General features: G+C 36.3%; 1 protein-coding gene across 1 annotated transcript; it reads left to right on the top strand.

The window, feature by feature from the left end:
* The first annotated feature begins 309 nt into the window (after nt 1-309).
* On the top strand, nt 310-21,927 carry NT5C1B (5'-nucleotidase, cytosolic IB). The gene is made up of 10 exons (XM_012932931.2): nt 310-342; nt 2,337-2,426; nt 2,757-2,939; nt 3,748-3,885; nt 5,175-5,672; nt 6,175-6,342; nt 7,512-7,641; nt 12,023-12,145; nt 12,765-12,946; nt 21,607-21,927. Exons 1-10 carry the CDS (start codon nt 310-312, stop codon nt 21,925-21,927), a joined length of 1,866 nt encoding a protein of 621 aa, XP_012788385.1.
* The last annotated feature ends 1,234 nt before the right edge of the window (nt 21,928-23,161 follow it).

The raw sequence follows: 23,161 nt of genomic DNA, 5'->3' as shown, positions 1-23,161 counted from the left end.
TCACGCTTCATAATATTTAAAAAAGAAAGAAGTAATATTGATATTTTACAGATTAAACACTTAAACTATGATTTACACACCAATTCCTAATAAACCATATAATGGTTATGAATGAATGTACTCGAGTACACAGAAATAGTACTGTTTATTTTTAGTCACATTCAGAGAGTCAGTTTGTTACTATGGAATCACATATGATGTCATGAATTTGAGATTTCACCACTTCAAGCCTGGACTCAGCTGCAGAAACAGCAGGAAATGGAGCTGGGGAAACAAAAACCTGCTTAACAACAAAATAAGTTCGAAGAAATGAGTCAAACATCTTTGAAACCTAAAAAGAAGGTAAGTGAATTGAAGATTTAAGAATCTTGCCAAAGGACGTCAAAGAATTTTCCTCACAAGTGAGAACTATGAAGTGAAAACACAGACTGCTTTTTTGATGACAAGTTTTGATGACTATTTTTGATGACAGCATAGTAAGGAAGAAGATATAGAAAAAAAAAGATACAGTTCAGTACTCAATAAAAATATATACCAAAGAAATAGAAAACACAAACTCATATTTAAAACTATGGATATCTCTCAAGTGACACCAAACTTGGTTTTGAATAACAATGAGGGAAGAGAATTTTGCAAGGAGATATGGGTTGTATGTAGGAAAATACAAGGCATTTTGCATAAGGAAAATAGAGTTAAGGTGTTGAGTAGAGTGCAAGCAAGTTTGGAGGTAGGAAGGGTACATCATGAGACCCTGATCTTTCTGACCAAATGAATGAAGACTGAATCCATAAACAAAGCATAACTAGACTTCAGTTTTATAAATATCACTCTAGATAAATGAGATCACAAATTGGGAAGAGTTGAAGCCATTACACTTTTTTCAATGCTCTTATAAAGAAGGTCTATGAGGGTCCACGGCTTTGAACGATGCAATGAGAAATAGGGAGGATGAAAAATTGTATTTACAATATCTTTTGGAGTTAGAAGATACAGGATTTTGTGGTGATTGGTGGGATGTTGATGGATTTTAGGATTAGTTCTGGGACCACAGGTTGCCGATCTCTGTAATCACTATCTCAGTCAACTAATACTGATCATATTTTTCCTGGGAGGAGGCACAGAACATTAAATGAGGAATATATGCCCCAAGACAACTTGGTCAAAGACAAACACTGATGACCTAAAGATATAAACACTAAACATGATTGCATTATTAAAGCTATTTTTGTAATTAACAGAGTTAGCAAAAAAATCCACATATGTAGCACCAATACAGTAATATTTATTGCAATTGGAACTAGAACAAACAATTGAATAAGTTTCTGTGAAGTGAGTTATCTTGCGCTCTCCTTCATGGTCTTTGCTATATTTAATAATAAGTATTTTTTCCCACTATATATGAGTAAAATTAAGTAACACAAGGAACATGACAGAAGACAGATATGTATAGGAGTAAGGGATTTTAATTAATTTTTATTTTTAAAAAGTATGATTTATTCTTTACATTTTTTTATGAAGTTGTTCATGATTGCATTTCAGTCATGCAATGTTCCAGCACCCATCCCTCCAAGTGTAATTTCCCAGTCCCAGTGTCCCCAGTTTCCCTACCACCCATCAAGGCACCCCCACATCCCCACCTGCCTCTATGGTAGACACCTCTCCTCTCTCTCTTTCTCTTTCTCTTTCTCTCTCATTTTAGGAATGATGGCTTGCAATACAGATGCTGAAAGGTTATCATATATATCCTTTTACCTACTATCAACACTCAGGTCTTGTCCAGAGTGTTCATTTCCAAGTAATGTTGTCATAATGGATCCTCCTCTATCTTAACTACCTTCTATTCCCCCACACCCTTGTGGTAATTCCCTAAATAAGGTATTTATTATAAAAATTAAACTAACTTTGTGAGACTTAAGTTGACACAAAATTGGAGCTGTAGTTTATTAACATAAATTTCAAATATGTATGGCAAAAGAAAAAGTTTCATTAAATAATAATGGAGAAAAAATACTTTATAGTCATTCTATGGGAGCAAATACATATTTTCATCTAAATATTTGAGCCCTAGAAAATTCTACCAAAGAATTTCCATATAATCAGTTTTTAACACTTCTTGCCTTAAATCTATAGACCAATGAACATCTACAGAAACTTTTTTCTAATATTATTTTACTCATGCTTGTCAAAGGGACTATATTTTAAAATCTATATGCTTTTGATAATTTGTGAACATTGACAGAGAAATTCTGACTTATAGATCCTTTTATACTCAACCCCAAGGAGTATAATGTCCCTGAGGTTGAAAATTAATAAAAATTTTTTGTTTCTATATCAAGAATGAGACTGGATCAAGATACTCAAAAGACAGTGTAGACTCAGACAAACGAAGAGATTCTGAGAAATCAGGAGTTCGTCTGAATACTCAGGTGAGCTGAACTCTTTAAAGTTGGTAAAAGAATCAAAGAGCAGAAAGTATAGTAGAAAATATTGCAGGGCTGGGAGTTCTGGGAGAGAAGACTGGATTGTCAATTAAGTTTGTATGGGCTACCTACTGTCCTCATGGAAAGGCTAAGGAAATCTAGAATAAGCAGGTCCTTGACTTCCCCTCCAGTCTACATACCCCTATAGAGTATATGGTGTAGAAAACACAACCATCTCCTCTGCTCAGCCTATAATAGGAGATTGGTCTTTGCTTAAGTCAGGGATGGAAGGGGATTCTGGCCATTGCATTGACCAATTTCTGCACACTCTTTCAGATGAGACGTGCATGCAATCCGAATCACATGCTGAGATGTTGCCCCATGAGAGGTCACACGTCGTGTAGACGCTGCCTTTGTGCAGCTGAGGGAACAGTACTTCTTAGCCCCTGCCGCACAATACGTATTTATATTCACATGTGCCTGTTGTGGCAACAGGGCCAACAGATGACCAGTATGAGGGTGAGCAGAGATCCAACTACTGATTTTGGAGGGGAGTTATAGGCAATCTGGGTGAGGGGAAGGATGTGGGGAACAGAAACTCTTCCATTTGCCTCTCCATGGTCTCCTCTGTTCTCATTTCTTCAGAAAGAAATACTAAGTTTCTATTCCCACTTATTCAACTGCCTTGGAGCTCTGTTGAAGCTCTGTTTAGGCATCAGCAGCCTTTCTCTTGCAGTCTGGGAGGGGGCGGGGGTGAGGAGGGGATGTGGCTGTTATTATATGTGTATTATCCCTTAAGAAATAAGTGGGAAAAGGGAAGAAAAAATGCTCAACTCTACTAAGTTCCATATAAGAGAATATGTGATTAGCTTTCTTGATTTTGTAGGCTGTTTTTAGATGGATTCTACTTTGTTGCTTTCCAGAGAAGCTAGGATTGGGTCTGATCTAGAATATTCTAGAACACAGGGCCAAGGTTGCCATAGACAACCTTGGTTCATATAGGCCAGAGATCTTCTCATCAAGTGCTGCTATATTTTTTCTGACATGGCTCTTCTGTTAGATACGTCCTGGAAAGAGTGGTCATAAACAACCATGAGTCATAAAGGATAGAGATGTTCTCATTAGGTGATGTTACATTCAGTCAGAAATGGCTATTCTGTGAGACACATCATGAATAGTGTGGTCATAGATAACCTTGGGTCACAAAAGCTAGAGATCTCATTAGATGCTGTTATATAGAGTCTAAAATGTCTATTCTGTTAGATACATCAAGCAAAATGTGGTAGTGCGGGGAATTACATCCTTGGGTCTCTTCTCTCCTTCAAAGGGATCACAAGATTTATCATTGCCGAAGACAGATTCTCGAGGTTACATCGTACGAAATCAGTGGTCAGGAACTTCACGAACACCATCAACAAGAGCTCCATCCATAGACGAACACAGAAGCAAGACAGCCAGTCTTAAGGTAGAGATCAAGTTGAAAGGCAGGAGTGCATAATGAAATAATAATAAAAGTAATAGTAGTAAGAGTCAATATCGATGCTTGTTTTGTGCCAGGCCCTGTTCTACACACTTCATTTGCTTTAGTCACTTTAGTCTCCCTGACAGGAAAAAAATAACAACATACCAAGGTCCCATAGTCTAAAACACATAGAAATAAATAATATTTTATACCAATAGTGCTAATGGAGCTAAGTTAAAACAAAATTTCTTAAGTCCATAAGCTTTTACTTAACGATCAAACTCTTTAAAATTAAGAGTTTATTCCTTCATTAATTTAACAACTATTCATTGGGTATCTAAGACTCAGAAAAGAGGGTGATCAGGCAACAAAGGACTAAACTGTTGAATAGTGAGAGTTTATGTGGTACTTTAAAGGGTTAACTAGGCCTGATCACATAAGAATCAGTAATAGTTTTCTATCTAAATAGATATTTAAGAAATTCAGTCACTGAGAAAACATATTCTTGGTAATTCAGTTACATATTTAAGAATTGGTTCAATGACCTAACCAAGAACATGATATCTGAAATAACATAGAGACATAATAATGTATTGCACACATTGGTAAAGGTATCCTTTCTCTACAATAGTTTCTATTTATTAAGTTCATTCGAAATGAGTGTCAGTGGCCTAAGGAGCTATAAAGGCAGTCGGCAGTTATTCAGCTTACCAATAATTACTTCTAGCAGTTTCTGCCTTAGTAACAGTGGAGATGATGCCCTCAAATACTTTGTAGAGTCGTTTGTGACAGTATTTGGTCTTGTTTTTTGTATTAATTGATGGTCACACTGAGAGGCAGTAGTAGGATCCTTTATTCAAACACTGCTCTACCTGGGGATTCTGACCAGTCATACAAAGGAGGGAAGTGATAGAACTTCACAAACTCAATTCAGCTGCCAAAAGGGAAGGAAGAAAAATCTGTGAAAAAAGAGTAAAGAAGTATGAAGTACTGAGAGATAGGAGAGAGGGGGTTAGGGGATGGGATTTCCTCTAGTATTTAATAGAAAGATAAAATATGTAAAAATATCTTGAAGTGTCTGGCCCCTTTAAGTACCAATTAAAGGAAATGAGATGGATCCAGATCCATCTAAAGGCTAAGAATAAAACAAATAAAGGAGTATTCACTGATTCTGTGTTTGTGTGTGTGTGTGTTTGTGTGTGTGTGTGTGTGGTGTTGGGGGGAGGGTGATGGGTGGGGGTAAAGATGCTCCAGATGAGCATCAAATGCAGGTTCCTACTTTACTTCTCCAGGTCCCCAGCAGCTCTACCACCTCCAGGACCTCATCTACATCCCCTAGCCAGCAAGAGTCACCAAAGCTATCTGCCCAGCCTTCACCAGCCACACCGCCTCTGCAGCACACACCCAGCAAGCCAGTAGATTCTTGTCCTCCCACCCCTCCGGAATCCCAACCAGAGCCCATCTCTTCTCGGCGCAGCAGCAAGATGCATGAGAGTCCTGACACCTGGTCTCCCAGTGGAATGCGAGATATGCGGGATCCCCGGGACATGGGTCAACACCGTGACTATTCCCGCACCCCGCCTAGCGAATGGAAGTCCTATAACCAGCCACCGCCCTACTGTCCTCCCCCGCGCCGGCCAGTGTACAACCCTCAGGCGGATCGTGACTGTATGTCGGAATTGGCCAGGCCACCGCAGCAGCGGGAGGAAGAGGATGAAGATGAAGAAGCCTACTGGGCATCTGTGCGGACGCTGTATGAGAAGACACCGAGCTGCTCAAGACCTCGCCCGGTGAGCAGGACCCCTGGCCCCCTCCCCAGTACTCCGGGGACTTCCCTCACGGCCCAGCATAGTCTCTCTCCTCTCAAGGGTTCAGAGAAGTTCCCAGCCTTCTGCTTCTCCCCCACACACCTCCCCTCTGCAGACTCCAGGTCCGCAGCCTTGACTCTCTCCATCATCCTAGGGCTTTCCCTTCTGAGAGCCAAACCAAAGCTCTGTACCTGGGAATCTTCAGTGAAGTCTCAGTTCTGTAACATGTAGAGTAACCTTTGTTCACTTCCCCGAAAGCACAGAAAAAAAGCGCTAAGGAGTTTACAATTCTAAGTAGCTGGATATAGCATTGCCTAAAACTCAACTAACGGAAAAACTTTATAATATACTCAATAAAAAATAAATCTTAAACAACGTGATGTTTGTGTTAGCTGCTCTTCTCCTTCCATGTGACGCTGGTAGAAAACCACTCCTGCTTCTTTTAAGTACCTGACGGTCCTTTCTCTGGTGTTCCTCTCGGCAGCCCAAACCCAAACATGCCATCACCATTGCGATATCATCCCAGACACTCTTCAACATGAATGATGGCAGGAAAGTCTACGAAGAAGAAGGTCTGGAAAAGTACATGGAGTACCAGCTTATGAATGAGAATGTCATTCTAACTCCCGGCCCTGCCTTCCGCTTTGTCAAGGTATGCTGCATAGCTGTCTTTGGCCAGGACCCTTGATGACAAGGGAAGGACAGAGGCCCACACGTGGGAATCTCACCTAGGTTTCCTTATAATTCCTGGCATTTTTGTTATTCTTGACCTTAATTATCTTATGCTTTTACAGAGACTTCCGGTCTGTGGAGGAAGGGATGGCCAAACCAAAGCTCTGTATTTGGGAATTTGAGCTTCATGAAGTAAAAATCCCTTGTTCACTTCCTAGAAAGACCAGAAGAAAGCAACAAGGAGTTTACAATTCTAAGTAGCAGAGCATAGTATGCTTAAAACTGAACTGTGTAAAGCTTTAAAAATCACAGTCTCAATAAAAAATAAATTTTAAAAAATGTTAGTTGCTCTTGTCCTCAAACACAACTTATTAAGAAATGTAAGATGCTCTTGTCAGTGGCATCATTTTAAATATTTTAACAGAAAGTAAGGTTCTCTGAATTTAAACTGAAATGTATAGCACAAATAATTTTGATATTCTAAATAATGTATCACTGTATTACTGTCATCCTGTTCATCAATTTGCTCTAGCGGGCACCTATATAATGTATATAAATAAATTATATGTTATACAAAAACATCATAACAAAAGGCATCTAGAAACTTTGAGTATAATTACTATACAAATGAGTAATTATAGGGCATGGTAGAAGCGTGGGAAAAATCACAAATGAAAAGCCTCAAAATAGACTTAAGTAATCACTTTGATAACACATGAACATTTGAATAATCTAGAAACCATTAGTAAGGTCATGATACAGATAACCATTAGCATGGCCCCCATAAAATTTCAAGATGTCTTTTCATTTTCTCACAATAAGAATGTTCATGATTGATAAAGTAAGTTTCACCAGTCAAAAAGAAAGCATAAGGGGTTAAGCTGATCCAACCTTTCTTTGTCCAAATGATAATCCCAATAAGCCAAAGACGAAATATTTTTCCGTGAAGATCACCCATCAGTAAGCACTAACTGAGATTATGTAAAAATACATGAATGAGTGGCACATCCCTGCCTTAAAGAAGCCATCATCTCTCACGAAAGAAATGTCAGTGTCTTAATTTGACACTGATGGTATCCTTTCTCTCCAGATTTCCAATATTCACCTTGTCTGGCCTTCTTTACATTCACTGGTGTTTGTAACCTACAGGCACTGCAGCATGTCAATTGTAGACTCCGTGAATTGTATCCTGATGAGCAGGAATTATTTGATATTGTACTGATGACTAATAACCATGCCCAAGTGGGAGTGCGTCTTATAAACAGCGTCAATCACTACGGTAAGTAAAATAAATACCATGTGGAAGAATAGCTTGCTGCTCTGGAAGAGAGAAGCCATGTTATTGTGCTAACTGCGGTCTAACTAATGCAGTGTCTTTGATACTGACACCCCCTTCGGCGTGAGGAATGTTTATTTGCCTATGTCAGAACAAGAAGGACCATGTTCATTTTTAACTTCAGCACGGAGTTGAGCCCAAAGCTCTGGATTTAACTTGTCAAGTGTGAATTTCAAAGTCTTAATCCCAGGTCCTGCAATATATTTCTCTGCTTTATGTTTTTCACTTCTGAACTTGACTTCAAGGAGCTGTGAACCTGGAGAATTTTTCTTTGTGATCAAACTTCTTGCTAACCACAGATATGTGTTAAAGGTTTAAAGGTTTTCACCTTTCCTTTCCTCTCTTAAAATACCATCCTTCCTGGCTATTCTCTCTACATACAAATCCAGTCTCCTGCCGACAAAATTGTCTTTATTTCTTCACATGAGAAATCTAATTGGCTCTACTATCTTCATAGCATTTCTATAAGTATAATCTGTCTTTAAGAGAAAAATCTCCCTTTTTCCTATTGTAAAACATCCCAACTTCTTGTTTTGTTTTACTGAAGAAACTATTTTCTAAGTGATATTAACAGTCCTATTGATTTATAAAACAAAAAGTTAAGCTATCTAAATTTTAGGTTTAAATAAGACATTTATAAAAGATCGAGATATATTACACTTAACATTGACAGATGTGGTCAAAAAATCAAAAAGTATAAAAAAGATTTATTACAAGTTACGGGGTTGTTTTTTTGTCAAAATTATCAAACTTATGTTTTACTGAGAAAATGTTTAAAAGTTTTCTCCTAAAAAATGTAGATTTCACAGAATTATGACACAAAAACTGAGAGCATATATAAAAGGCTTACTATGAGTGGCATAGAGTAGTCACTAAATAAACTGAAGGTATTACTTAATTAAGATCCATCATATACCAGTTATTTAGGTTTTTCTATTCACTACACTGTGCTCATGGAGTTACTTAGGTTTATCACACTGTGCTCTTAGAGGAATCACAAATGGTGCTGATGAACTGATTAAGCCTAATCTTCTAGTGCAGCTTCGTTTATGCATCCGGTTCCTTATGATACTCATCTCTATGAGCACAGTGTGGTGAAAAATAAACCTAAGTATCCTACTCCTATAAGTCATTCTTAGTTAAATAATAGGTTCTTTCTATTGAGTTATTACTCAATGTCACACATATGTTATTCCATATATATATTCTATATTGTGTCATACTATAGTGAAGATTACATTATTTAGAAGAAAATTTTTTTTTTATTTTGGGGTCACACCTAGTGGTATTCAGAATGATGTTCAGGTTAACTCCTGGCTCTGTACCCAGAGGTCATTTCTGACATATGGGAACATATGGGGTGCCAAGGATTGAACCCAGGTTGGCTGGATATAAAGCAAGTACGTTACCAACTGAACTATCTCTCTGACCCCAGAAGAAAAATTTTAAATCCTTTCTTATTAAAAAACTCAGTCTGATAATTAGGATAATAAAAATCTATGTGCTCAGAAAATAATCTTTCACTTGCAATAGTTATCCTGTCTCTGGAGGCTGTAAAATTGTAGCACTGTCGTCCTGTTGTTCATCAATTTGCTCGAGCGGGCACTAGTAATCAATAATTTCACCATTGTGAGACTTGTTACTGTTTTTGGCATATCAAATACGCCACGGGTAGTTTGCCAGTCTCTGCCATGTGAGCAGGATACTCTCGGTAGCTTGCTGGGCTCTCTGAGAGGGGCAGAAGAATCAAACCCAGGTCGGCTGTGTGCAAGGCAAACACCCTACCCGATATTGCTCTCTGGAGAATAAATAAAATTTATACTTCTCTTTGCCATGATCTTTGTTATAATTATTTGCTACATACCTTCTCAAGGAACTGTGATTCTCTTGAAAAGAGAAGCAATATATATCAATCATTTTTTTTGAAATCCTATGCAACCAAATAATTTTCTGATCAGTAAATGAATATTATTTAAAGATCTATAGAGCACACTTTTGTGCTACTTATGACAAATCTTGGGTTAAGTGGAAAGGAGGTATTTTGTAAATATCTACCAAATACTTCCATTTCAACAATTGCTGGATTCTGTATACTTAGTTTTTCCTACAAATGGTAAACTTAATTAGAAGTTCTGCTTTATAAATATCTGATTTATCATATATCTAATATATTTTGAATGGATAGATAATATACATAAGGTAAATACTTAAACTACTCTCACATTGTTGAATTTAAATAAAAACAATGTCTGAGAAATTTACTATTTTCATTGCTTCAATTATTCCTTTAGAATAATCTAGAAGAAAGAACTTAACCCTAGATCAAAAGATATTATCTAGTATATGGTTCTTGAATCATATAGCAAATTATTTTCGTGAGGGCTTGTACCTATTTATGTTTTTCTTTTGTCGTTGTTGCTTTGAAGCCACACCCAGTGGTGCTCAGTGCTTACTCCTTGCTCTATGTTCATGGATCATCCTGGTGGTGGTCCAGGAACAATATGGGGTACTGGGGATCGAACACTGGTCAGCAACACTCAAGGCGAGCACCCACCCACTGTATTCTCACTCTGCCCCCAGCTTGTACCTATTTATAATATATCTGTAGTCTACATGGGTATCTTCTTTATAAGACTCACTGACATCAAGTGTTTTTTCTTAACTTCTCGACTAGAAAGCAATGTGATCACAAATTAATATTTTGTATCCTATCCTTGTAATTTCACAAAATGTCAGGAAATAAAAATAGTATGGCACTGAAATTAGAGCAACTTGTTGACTGGCCTTTCCAACAAGTGAGAAAGCTATAGTTTAAGAGAAAAAAGCACGATTAGACTTCTCACAAATCATTGTGAATCCAGGTACCAAATGATCAGGTACCAGATGAGTGGATAAAGATGTAGCATTTACATACAAAGGAATACAACTCTGCTACAAGAAAAAAAATGAAATCTCCCCTTTTACAAAGTCTTAATAAATTTGTAGATTCTAATGTTCAACAAAGTAAGTCAGAAATTAAAAAGACAAATGTCAGATTATTCCATTAGTATGTGGGTTATAAAGAAATAAAGCAAGAACACAAATGACACCAATTAAAAACTAGTCCTTAGATTCTTAGAATATACCTGATGCTTCCCTAAGGGAGAGGAGAAAATAGGGAAACAAAGGCTGTGTGGAAGAGGTTCAATAGATGAAGGCTGGAGGGGTTTCAACACTTTGAAGATACACCTGATGTGACAATTTACTTTTTGAATGGGTGTGATAAAAAACTTCTACTCTCATATTTGGTATGATAGAGCAGTCACTGTCATCCCGTTGCTATCGATTTGTTTGAGCAGGCACCAGTAAGTCTCTCATTGTGAGACTTATTGTTACTGTGTTTGGCATATCCAATACGCCACGGGTAGCTTGCCAGGCTCTGCCATGTGGGCAGGATACTCTCGGTAGCTTGCCGGGCTCTCTGAGAGGGGCGGAGGAATAGAACATGGGTCAGCCACGTAAAAGGCAAAAGCCCTATCGCTGTGCTATTGCTCCAGCCCATGATAGAGAAATAAATCAAATAAATAGACAATACTTAATAAATATTAAAGCCTTAGACTGAACTGAGCAAGCCAAAGTGGAAGGATGGAAGGAAGGACATGAAAGGACTGTATTGGCAATTTGAGGGCTGGAAGTGGTGTGGTCACATTGTACCCTAAAATACATAATATTTAGATTCTTGTATATCATTGTTGCATCAATAAAAAGAAAAGGGACTCCTGAAACAACAGTGATGAAAAACAAGCTCTTGCCTCAACTAAAAAAGAAAAAAATTATATAGCGACAACAGGTACAAAAAGAGTCACTAAAATCCAGTCGTTTAAATGAGTTTTTTTGTGAAGATTTTCTTTTCCATAATGAGGACGACGTTTGCACAAAAAAATGTAGTAGAGTAAATTTGGATGAGGCTGGGAGGGCAGAGGGGTAGTGCAGTAGGTTGATCACTTGTTTTGCATGCGGCTAACCTAGGTTCAATCTGGCACCCTAAATATAATTCCCCCAAATTCTGCCAGAAGTGATCCCTGAGTGCAGAGCTGAGTAAACTCTGAGCATGGCCTGGTGTGGCCCAAACAAACAAACACAAAGTAAATTTGCATGTCCTATATAAAGGTACTTCAAAAGCATCATAGACCAAATCTATCCAACCTCGAATATTAAGCTGCTGAGACATTTTCAGTACCAGTGCATTTTTCAGTATCAGTAGGTATTCAGTTATTCCTAAAGTAACTTTCATTTGCATTTAGAGTATCACATTTAGTTTGTTCTTTGCTTCATTTCTCATTAGGATTACTAATTGACCGCTTCTGTCTGACTGGTGGAAAAAGCCCCGTTGGCTATCTGAAAGCATATCTAACCAATTTCTATCTTTCTTCCGATTGTGAGAAAGTTCAGGAAGCAATACAAGAAGGTATTAATTTTGTTTTCCCCTTTAACAAAGAGGTTTACTCTAGTGATTACTTATAATTGAGCTTCAAATACATTTTATTTGGCTTATTGACTTGCTGTATTTTCCTGTCGAGGTGATTTTACAAGAGGTAGCCATTAAATTTGCCTTTTAGGATTTTCATTTTCCTGGAGATGGACATCTTTAAGGATTGCCCTACAAATTACTGAGTATCACTGTCATCCCGTTGCTCATCGATTTGCTCGAGTGGGCACCAGTGACATCTCCATTGTGAGACCTGTTGTTACTGTTTTTGGCATATCGAATACACCACGGGGAGCTTGCCAGGCTCTGTTGTGCGGGCGAGATACTCTCTGTAGCTTGCTGAGCTCTCAGACGGGCTGAGGAATCAAACCCGGGTTGGCTGCGTGCAAGGCGAACGCCCTACCCGCTGTGCTATCGCTCCAGCCCTACAAACTATTTTATATATTTATCCATCTCTTAAATGGTCAGGGTGTGTGGTTGTGAGGAACTGAGTCAGGTATTAGCGAGAGAGGAAATAAGTTTGGAAAGTTTTCCCTTTGTTTGTGAAATAAACTTGTTGCCTTGATGAGAGCATTAATCAATCTCCATGATCTATCAGGGATAGCTGCTGCAACAATGTATGATGGGCCCAAGGACATGACTTACTGTGACACACAGCTCCGTGTGGCCTTTGATGGGGACGCCATTCTCTTTGCTGAAGAAGGAGAGCATATTGCTAAGGAACACGGGCTGGATAAATTCTATCATGACAGTCTCTGTGAGAATAAGCCTCCTGCACAGGTAGGTTCAAGGATATCTGACTAATTTTAATTGACTTCTTTCTTACATGCAAATATTTATTGTGATGGCTTTTAAATTATTTTAGGCAGTTCTCTTTTCACTAACTCTCCATGATTTTGTGAACTCATTTTTGAAGCCTACGTTGTTGACTTTAGTCTTATTTTACATTCTTTTATTTGTCCTTTGGAAATGTCTCTATGAGTCTTACCAGAATTTTCTCCGTAAAAGTATCTCAAAATGGTAAGATCATTCCAATAAGCAACTAAACATTTGAATTCTCAGTCCATGATTCAAACTCATTGCTTAATAGAGAAAATCCACAAACCTGAGAGCTAGGATTGAACAAAAGTGTTGATAGTTAAATAAGTACATATTAATAATGCCTAATCAACTTAAACTAATATTCCAGTTATTTTCTAATTCATTCATGAATTGAAGTATTGCAAATCATGGTCCAAAATAACAAAATCTGTAATTTCCTAGTTGGGATATTTAAGACAATAAAATTCTCTGGAAAAAAAGGAGAATTATCTTAATCTAAAATGATGAATAAAACGATGAATAATCCCATTCTCAACAATCAATAATTAATTGTCAAGGGTAGTAATTTTTTTCTCAGCTCTTCTTGAAGGTAAGAAATATTGCCATTTATACATCTATTTGTATTTAAGTACAAACAGATACTTAAAAGCTTTATGCAATAGATCTCACAATGGAAAAACTATGTGTATGTGTGTGTTTTGTTTGATTTTGCCTTTTTTGCTTTGTTTTGTTATTGGTTTTTTTTTACATTCAAGTGAATTTATAAACTTATGGCAAGTGACACTATAACTTCAAGGAATGTCTTCTGATTTGATCTCTACTTCTTGCTTCTAGAATAATTATCCTTATGTGAGGAGTGGTGGGGGATAGGATGTCTGTGAATAAGAGTTATAATTTAGAAAAGGTAAAATTAACCATTTAATATTCGTATACCAACAAACACAGAGTCATTAAGCCATGGGCAAATTCAAAATACTCAATAAATTTATAACATCTTCTTTAGCCTCTTTATGGTTATTCACTTCCTTATATCAGGGGCTTATAAAAAATCAACATTTCTACCCCTAGAGGTAAGTCTTTTCCAGATAGGGAGAAATGGAACCAGTCTGATATTTTAAATCAGACCTAGAATTATGCATTTGAGACTCCTCCAGGCCATTCTAACATGCTACTTTTTTTTCAATTTCTGAACATTTTATTTTTTATCGAATCACCATGAGATATAAAATTAGAAAGCTGTTCATAATAGCGTTTTAGTCATACAATGTTCCAATGCCCATCTCTCCACCAGTGTACATTTCCCATTACTAATGTCCCCATTTTTCCTCCCGCCACCCCCCGAACCTGTCTGTGTGTTGTTTTTGTTTCATGTGATAGTATTTTCTATGAACATATCTATTTTCTTATCTGTATATTGCCTGGAGAATACTGTGTTCATGTCCAGATTTATGAATTTATAAATAAGGCCACATTAAGCATTTACATCTGATTTCTGTCTGTAAATATAAAAATTAGGCCTTGTTTCTATTGGGTAAATTTCTAAGAGTCAGATTTCCAGGTCACATGAGAAGTACATATTTAACTTTAAAATATATAAACAAACTAGTTAGCCAGGTGATGTATCACTTAATACACCACAGCATGAGAAACTATGTTGCTCTGCATCTTATCCAGAAGTTGGTATTTTTCTTTTAAAAATGGCTACATAACCATAATTGTAGCTTATTGTGGTTTTATTTTATATTTAATGACAGTAGGTACTGATTAGCTCATGAGTTCCTTATTTATCATTATATATGTTATTTAACAAAAGAAGTCTTTTGCTTTGCGGGCATGTTGGCTTCTTAAGATTTTAAGAGTTTGCTGAATTAAAGTTATTTAATTGATATGTATTTGGAAAATATTTTCCCTCATCTGTGCTTGTCTTTCATTGTCTTAATATCCTTTACTGTCTTTCAATGAGAGAAATATCACTTTTAATTTGATCAATTAATAAATTGTTTTTAGTGCTGTACCTAATAAACATGTACCTAATTTAAGTTCACAAAAATCTCTGTTCTTATAACTGAGTTTCAAATTTCAGGTATTGTATTTTAGAGTTACAATTCAGTTTTCGTTATTTTTTTATTTAGGCAAAATATAGCCTTATGTTCATTTTTAGCACTTTGCTGATAGAAAATTATTAGTCCTAATTGTTTCATCACCATTCAATAAAAATGATTGGCTTTTCATTCCTTTAAAAAAATGATTATCCTTTTAGCAATAGGACAGTCGTGTCATAGGTTTAGAGTAATTCTTGAGAGTAACTAGTGTAAATCTTTTAAATTTCTAAAGATTTATGATCTTCATTTCATCAATATTTTACAAGTTTGAGCAGATAGTTATAATTTTTATTTTTATACCTATGTTAAATCTTGGTGCTGACTATAAATGATTTTAATTTTTTTATTTTGACATTTATTGCTAGTAAACAGTAAATATAATTGGTATATATATGTATTAATCCCATATTTCTATCCTGTGTCTTTGCTACAAAGTCTTCTGAGATATCTACTGTAAAAAAATACAAACGCGCGCTCGCGCAGGAGGGGATGATGTGCTGTGTGTTGTGTTGTTCAGGGGCTCCTGGGGCAGCGCTCTCTCTCTCTCTCTTGCCACTTGCATTCAGTGCTCTCGAGCAGCTGTGTATGGACCAGACTGGGGTCGCTCCTCCTTGTGCTCCGCTTCTGTGTGTGCCGCTATGCTCTCTTCTGTCTCTCTATCTCTGTATCTGTCCCTGTAATCTCTCCTCTGGTCTCTTCCGACCTCTCTCTGTCTCTGCTTCTGTGTCTTCTCTCTGCTTCTGTGTCTTCCCTCTTGCTTCTGTGTCTTCTCTCTCCACTCTCTGTCTTCTCTCCTCTGTGTCTTCTCTGCTGCTTTTGTCTTGCCTCTACGTCCTCTCTCCGCTTCTGTCTCTTCTCCTTGCTTCTGTCTTACTCTGCCTCTTCTCCCTCTCTTCTGTGTCTTCTCTCCACTTCTCTTAAGGTCTTAGTTTACATAGCAATCACATAGGGCCATAGGGCGGTAACACAAAGGTGGGTTGAACACTAACAAAACAACAAAGAGGGGTAAAACCACTCCTCCAAGAGATTAACAAAATCTCATCTAAAGATATTACTCCAGATTACTAGGAGATCTGCTCAAGGGTGGGATCCAAACAAGGGTGTGTTGCTTTCTTCCTTCCTCAGCTAGTAATCCACTTAATTAGTTGTAGTAAATCTACTTCTAATAGTTCTAGCAATGTCATTCTGTATGAGCATAGTAAAAGATATATCAAACTTAGTTTGGATCTTCCTGAGGACATCTCACTATATATTCCAGACCACAGTCCTCAGGTCAGGTCAGTCTAGACTAGACCCCATCAGGGTCCTAGTATTGTGTTACTTTTGAATCATAACAGCATTTGTCTATGACCATGCTCTCAATTTATAGTTGAGTATTGTGGCACTTTGGCCTGGCCCATTTCGATGCCAGGGTAGCTCACAGCTTGCCCTGGGTCCATTCCGTCCCTCATCAGACCCTGCTTTTGGGGTGCTAGGAACTAAGAGAAACTGATTTGAGAAAGCAGATGCCCAGGATTAAATATTATTGGATTCAATCAGCTCCCAGATTACAAAGCATAATATTAACTGTCTTCCTGTGTCCATACAGAATGGACATTGCTTTAAAGTAAACTAAGTTCCCTGTGGCAAGGCTGACAGAACAAAACCAATGTTATTCTACAATCTACTAATACTTTGATGATTATTTAAGATTTTTTATTTTGATAATCTGTGAATAAAGGCACTTAATTTATGTTCCCATTCCTATTTTTGCCTTTTTATTGCCCTTGTTTTTAAAATACAGTATAATCTTTGGTGTGAAATAAATAATAAAACACAATGGTTATCCCTCAAATATGGTATAATGAAGTTCACACTAAATATTATATACAATTTTTCAAGAGTCTTTTATCAGGTTAAAGCAGTTAATTTATAATCTTTAGAGATTTTATAACAAAGTATGTTGAATTTTATCAAATGTCCATTCTGCATTGATTGGAATGTTTCTCTTTAATCTGCTGATATAAAATTTATTTTAGCAAAATTTTCTCTTGATCATAATGTATTATCTTGTTTATATGCTACTAACTCCAATCTTAAAACTTTTACAAATTCTTGTATTGATGAATGATATACTTTACAGTTCTCATGATAATTTTTTTTCCAGTTTTGATACCACTGTGAGCAGTTTTCAGGGGTTATTTTTGTCTCTGTTGTGGATTGCTCCAAGAGGAACTTGGGGAAAGTGCAGGGCTGCGATCAAACCCAAACTACTCATGTGCAAAGCATGCACTAAGTATTTTGAACTATGTTTCCATTCCTGATTTTCTCTTAATTAATCTTATTTTGGTATGATTATTGCTGACCTCACAAAATTAAATGAGAAAAATACTTCCTGACTTATGGTGATGTTGTGTGTAGTTGGTCTCATTTCTTCTTCATATATCTTATAGAGGACTGGAGTGATAGCACAGCAGGTAGGATATTTGCCTTGCACGCGGCCAACCCAGGTTCAATTCCAGCAAGGTACCGAGAGTATCCCGCTCACACAGCAGAGCCTGGCAAGCTATCTGTGGCATATTCGATATGCCAAAAACAGTAACAACAAGTCTCACAATGGAGACGTTACTGGTGCCTGCTCAAGCAAATTGATGAACAACGGGACAACGTGCTACAGTGCTACAGATATCTTATAGAATTCTCCAAAGAAGTCACTTAGATGGACTTTTATTTGTCTGTCTGTCATACCATTGCTCATCGATTTGCTCAAGCAGGCTCCAGTAACGTCTCTCATTGAGAGACTTATTGTTACTGTGTTTGGCATATCCAATACGCACGGGTAACTTGTTAGGCTCTGCCGTGCAGGCTCCATGCTCTCAGTAGCTTGCCAGGCTCTCCGAGAGGGGCGGAGGAATCGAACACGGGTCTGCCACGTGAAAGGCAAACACCCAACGGCTGTGCTATCGCTCCAGCCCTTTATTTGTAATATTTTCAAAAATCAAATCTTTTACGTGCATAGAAAAATCATATTTAAATTTTACCTATTTTATCTTTCTCACTTCTGAGGTTGTTTCTTTTGGGAAATTTTCTCATTTCAGCAAAATCACTTAATTCATGAGAGTAAAGATTTTCATAGTTTTATTATGCTTTTATGCTTATATTTATTCTTCTTATTGAATGTTTTTATTACTATACAAATACATACATTATAAAACATATATACTGGTAATAAAGATGAATTTTGATGCCTGGTTTGAATATGGTGATAGAAAATAATAGTACATTACACTCATTTTTTGTTATTGCTATCAAATTTATATACAGCTATATGTACACATATATGTGTATATCCATGTATGCACACATGAGTATATTGAGTGTATTCCCTCCCTTTTGGGACATGAATTACTTTTAAGTAAGTGAGACCAGTTCAATCCTTGGCATTACATATAATCTTTTGAGGAATCAGCCCTGAGGAGAGTCTTTGAGCACCAAAACATGTGACCCCAAACTTCCCCAATTCCAAAAGAAATTAAGACTAAATAATAACCTAGATAAGACATAACTTTCATTAAAAAGTTAATTCCAAAGAGAGTTGATAAGAGATATTTTTTAATGTGGGAATAGTGTGTATGAAAGTAATAGGTTTTATCATCATTAGAATTTCTTTAATGTGTCAAGGAAACATTTATCTGAGTGAGGAATAAAAAACTTGACCAGTACGGATCAGATGGAAATAAATTATGAGACAAAGGTAAATAAAAAAGAACAAAATATAATATCAGATGAGGAACTATCACTAGAAATAATTGCCAAATTAGAAGTGAAAATTTAGACTAAACATTTAATAGGACTTTTCAAACTTAATAAAGTTATGATGACAAAGTTATACATGAGGATCAGGGAAGCTATGATAAAATGTCAAATATTAGTACTTTAGAAGTGTGGAACTGAAAATATTCTTTAAAAAACACCTGACTAAAAGAATTCAAAGGTAAAGAAAATCCAATATGCACATACCTGAATCCCTAGAGAAAAACACTGAAAGTATGTTCTTTGTGAGAAAAAGAGGGCTATGAGTCTTACAAAGACTAATTTAAAATATAAATAAGAAAACGTCTTGGATTATCAGAAAATTAATAGATGTATTAATGTATTATGAATTATATATTATGTGATTGAGAATAGAAGATAATGCTAATCTAAAATAATTAAACTTTGAGCATATAAAAATAACTCTCTGGAAATGTTATACACATAAATAGGGAAAAAACTGAACTGTACTCAGTTTTATCCATAACACTCAACTTTCAAAATATAGTAGCACACAACTTATGAGACAACATAAAAATAAAAAGAAATCTTGTCAAAAGTTCATTAAATCAACTAAAACTTTACATCGAGTTATTAAAATACCATACTTTCTAGTTATTATTAAAATACCAAACTTTCAAGTTATTATTTCCATAAGTTATTTGGGGAGGTCAAGTATGGTGAACATCTTTTGGCAAAACTGCAAATGACTATTAACTCAGACAGAAAGGGGCATATAATATATTTATACAAGAAACGAAAATCACTGTAGTCACAAAAAATAATAACTGTTAGCTTCCTTAAAAATATAGAAATTACATGCCCTGCAATGCCTCCAGATTTTGCAGTAAAAACATAACAGTCCAGAAGGAATACAGCAAATTTGATGGTAAAGTCCTGTAAAAGCCCACCAACCTCAATGAGTTAAAAAAAAAAAAAAAGCACAGAAGGCTCAACTAGCAACTGTCAGCTCAGTTTATCCCCAAACGAAGATTTTAACTTTATTGACAACATTGACTTTTATTGATCTTTGTTTTGATGATTCCATTTGTCATTTTGTTATAACAAGATATATAAAGTAAACTTGTATGTGTTAATGAGGAAGACTTTGAGATGTGTGGGAAACTGGGACATTGGTGGAGGGAAGTCACAAAGGTGGTTGACTAGTGTTGGAACACTGAATGCCTGAAACAGTTATTTTGAACAACTCTAAATCACGGTATTTAAATTTTAGAAATGAAAATCATAGATATTTATAGCCAATAAAAAATGAAGAACAAGACAGGAAAAATATTTCAGAAATATGTAAAGATGCATAATATCTGATTAATGAATAGCATGCAAATCTAGTAGAAACAAACTAATAATTCAAATATAAGAACTTATAAGTCACTGTCACTGTCCTATGGTTCATTGATTTGCTTGAGCTGGCACCAGTAACGTCTCCATTATGAGACTTGTTGTTACTGCTTTTGGCATATTGAATATGCCATGGGTAGCTTGCCAGATTCTGCTGTGTGGGTGGGATATTCTCTGTAGCTTGTCGGGCTCTCCAAGAGGAATCAAACCCGGGTCAGCTGCGTGCAAGGCAAACACCTACCCACTGCACTATCGCTCCAATCCAAGAACTTATAAATATGAAATAAAAGACTTGATAACAAAGGAGAGGTGAGAAGCATCCTAACTTCATTATTTCATTATAGTAAGATCCTAGATCAAAACAGAAAATAAGGTACTATAAAGTCATACTATAAAGGTAATCAGTCAAAGAAAATAATATAAACCTTCTGATTTTTAGAAGAAACCCAGACATACAAAGACAAAACGACATGCTAATGAACAATTCCTAAAACTTTACAGGCCTGGAAAATGTGCCAAAAAAACTAAAACTAAACCATTAGCTATATATGTAATGATAATAAATGAACTAAAACTGTGTTTGCTTTAAAAGTTAAGACTTCAAGATTGACTCACATACAAAAATCCAATACTGTGGTAACCTTTATATCAGATACAATAAACTCAATGTGTTCAAATAGATTGAAGATAAAACTAAGTATGTAGTTTTAAAGAGCAATTGTAGATATAAGACAAAATTGGATTCAGGCCAAACAAGAACTCAACTGGACAATGGAGCATAGAGTATAATGAGGTGAAATTCAAAAAATAGCAAATTTAAAATTTAAGTGAGGGTGATAGCACAGGTAGTTAGTGGACTTCCCTTGCACATGGCCAATCTGGGTTCAATCCCAGGCACCCTGAGCCCTTCTAGGACTGATCCCTGAGCACAAAGCAATCTCTGAGGACCACTGGGTGTGGTCCCAAAATAAAGACAGATTAAAACATTAGAAATAAAATTTAAGTAAGGACAAGTGAACAATTGATGGGAGAATAATAAGTATCCTATTATTCATTGTTCTTATCCGTTGCCCTGGTTTAATGACTTATAGAATTATTAAACTTATAATAATTTACATTTAAAATGTTTGAAATATGATATATTGTTACCTACATTAACTCTGGGAACACAAGGATGGTCCAATATAAGAAAATATGTCCACCCAAATGCAAGAATTTCTGGCATATATGGCTTTATAGTAATACATGCCTCGCCTCCAATGAGCTTATCATGTCATCTTATAAAATCATAAACTTCCTATGGTTTTTAATCATTCACTTCCTTTAGCTCACTGAATCACAGCACTGATATATGTTTCTTTGCAGGTTCCTATGAAATGCTTTCTGGAAGAACTGGGAAGAATGCAAAAGAAATTTTATGCCAAAGATGAGCGTCTACTTTGCCCTATCAGGACCTACCTTGTTACAGCCAGGAGTGCAGCCAGCTCAGGTGCCCGTGTGCTGAAAACACTTCGCCGTTGGGGTCTAGAAATAGATGAAGCCCTTTTCCTCGCTGGATCCTCCAAAGGTCCCATCCTGGCGAAGATAAGGCCTCACATCTTCTTTGATGACCACATGTTCCGCATCGAAGCAGGCCAGAAATACGGCCCCAACACAGGCCACCCATCTTATGGCAGTCAAAAATGAACAATTAGGGATGGAATCCTTTGACATCAAAGATGAGGAAAAATAAAGCAGTGAGTCTGGTATTGTAGAAGCTACTTCTTCTGGATACTCTAGGGTAATAAAATAGGCATTTAGAAGATTGGACGTTAGGACTTTGCTCATTTGAAAAGGTTTGCTTTGGAATTTTTGAAAATCACTTGAACCCTCATGTTACTACCTTCAGGCTTCCTCTGTTTGAGCCATCAGTGGTGCTGGATGTCACTCTACCTACCTTGTTAGGTAAGTCATAATAATAAACTCTGGCCCAAGTTTAGAAGTTGAATATTTAATCATTTAAAAGATTTCAAAGATTTAATTTTATAAGACACTCCTCATTTTTAGATATTTGTAAGTAGAATGAATTTTTACCCCCGTTATATAAAATAGTGGTATTCAAAGGTAAAAGCGCATATAAATAAGGATGTTTCTGAAAATTAGATCTTTTGAGTCTATAACCAATTTTTTAACTTGCAAAATGAGAATAGCTCAACTTACATGAGCCATACCAATTTGACATACTGCTCAGTAAGAAATAGATCAGATATGCATTCATAATAGGGCAATTTTCATCTAGGATGAGTCCCAAACAGAAGTTGTCTGGGTTACTGAAATTTACATGATTTGTTCATTGCTTCTGATTCAGAAGGCTTCTTATCTGAAGTATCTTGCTTTGACTTCGACAGGTATGATATTTGTTTGGGGACTGGGAGACAAGCCTTGCTCACCACTTCAACATGTGATATGAAGTGCACTGTCTTAATATTTTATTATCATTCTGTGCGTTTATTTTCAAAACCCACTGATTATTGTGTAACATTAATTATTATGTTAACATTATTATCATATTAATAACATAATTATTACATAACATTCTTTAAATAATATTAGGCACAATGAACTAGTTATTTTCACATTGTCCACATTTCTCATAAAAATATTTGTGACATGTAATTATTATTATTTTACTTTTTTTTTTGCTTTCTTGGGTTACACCTGGCAATTCACAGGGGTTACTCCTGGCTCTGCACTCAGGAATCACACCTGGCAGCGCTCAGAGGACCATGTGGGATGCTGGGAATCGAAATCAGGTCAGCCATGTGCAAGGCAAATGCCCTACCCGCTGTACTATTGCTCCAGCCCCATATTATTTTAATTTTTTAATTAATTCTTTAATGAAGAGACTAATTCTTTAAAGAGACTAAGTAGGGGCCAGAAT

This window comes from Sorex araneus, chromosome X, assembly GCF_027595985.1.
Source record: "Sorex araneus isolate mSorAra2 chromosome X, mSorAra2.pri, whole genome shotgun sequence".
Taxonomy (NCBI): domain Eukaryota; kingdom Metazoa; phylum Chordata; class Mammalia; order Eulipotyphla; family Soricidae; genus Sorex; species Sorex araneus.
The sequence above is the reverse complement of the archived record's forward strand: the minus strand, read 5'-3'. Positions and strand labels throughout refer to the sequence as shown.

What these genes read in the sequence shown, in the direction of transcription:
- NT5C1B (XM_012932931.2), top strand. Translation starts at nt 310, where the DNA reads ATGAGTCAAACATCTTTGAAACCTAAAAAGAAG. An exon ending in GAGTTCGTCTGAATACTCAG is followed by an intron (nt 2,427 to 2,756) that starts GTGAGCTGAACT and finishes ACACTCTTTCAG; the next exon opens with ATGAGACGTGCATGCAATCC. An exon ending in AACAGATGACCAGTATGAGG is followed by an intron (nt 2,940 to 3,747) that starts GTGAGCAGAGAT and finishes TCTCCTTCAAAG; the next exon opens with GGATCACAAGATTTATCATT.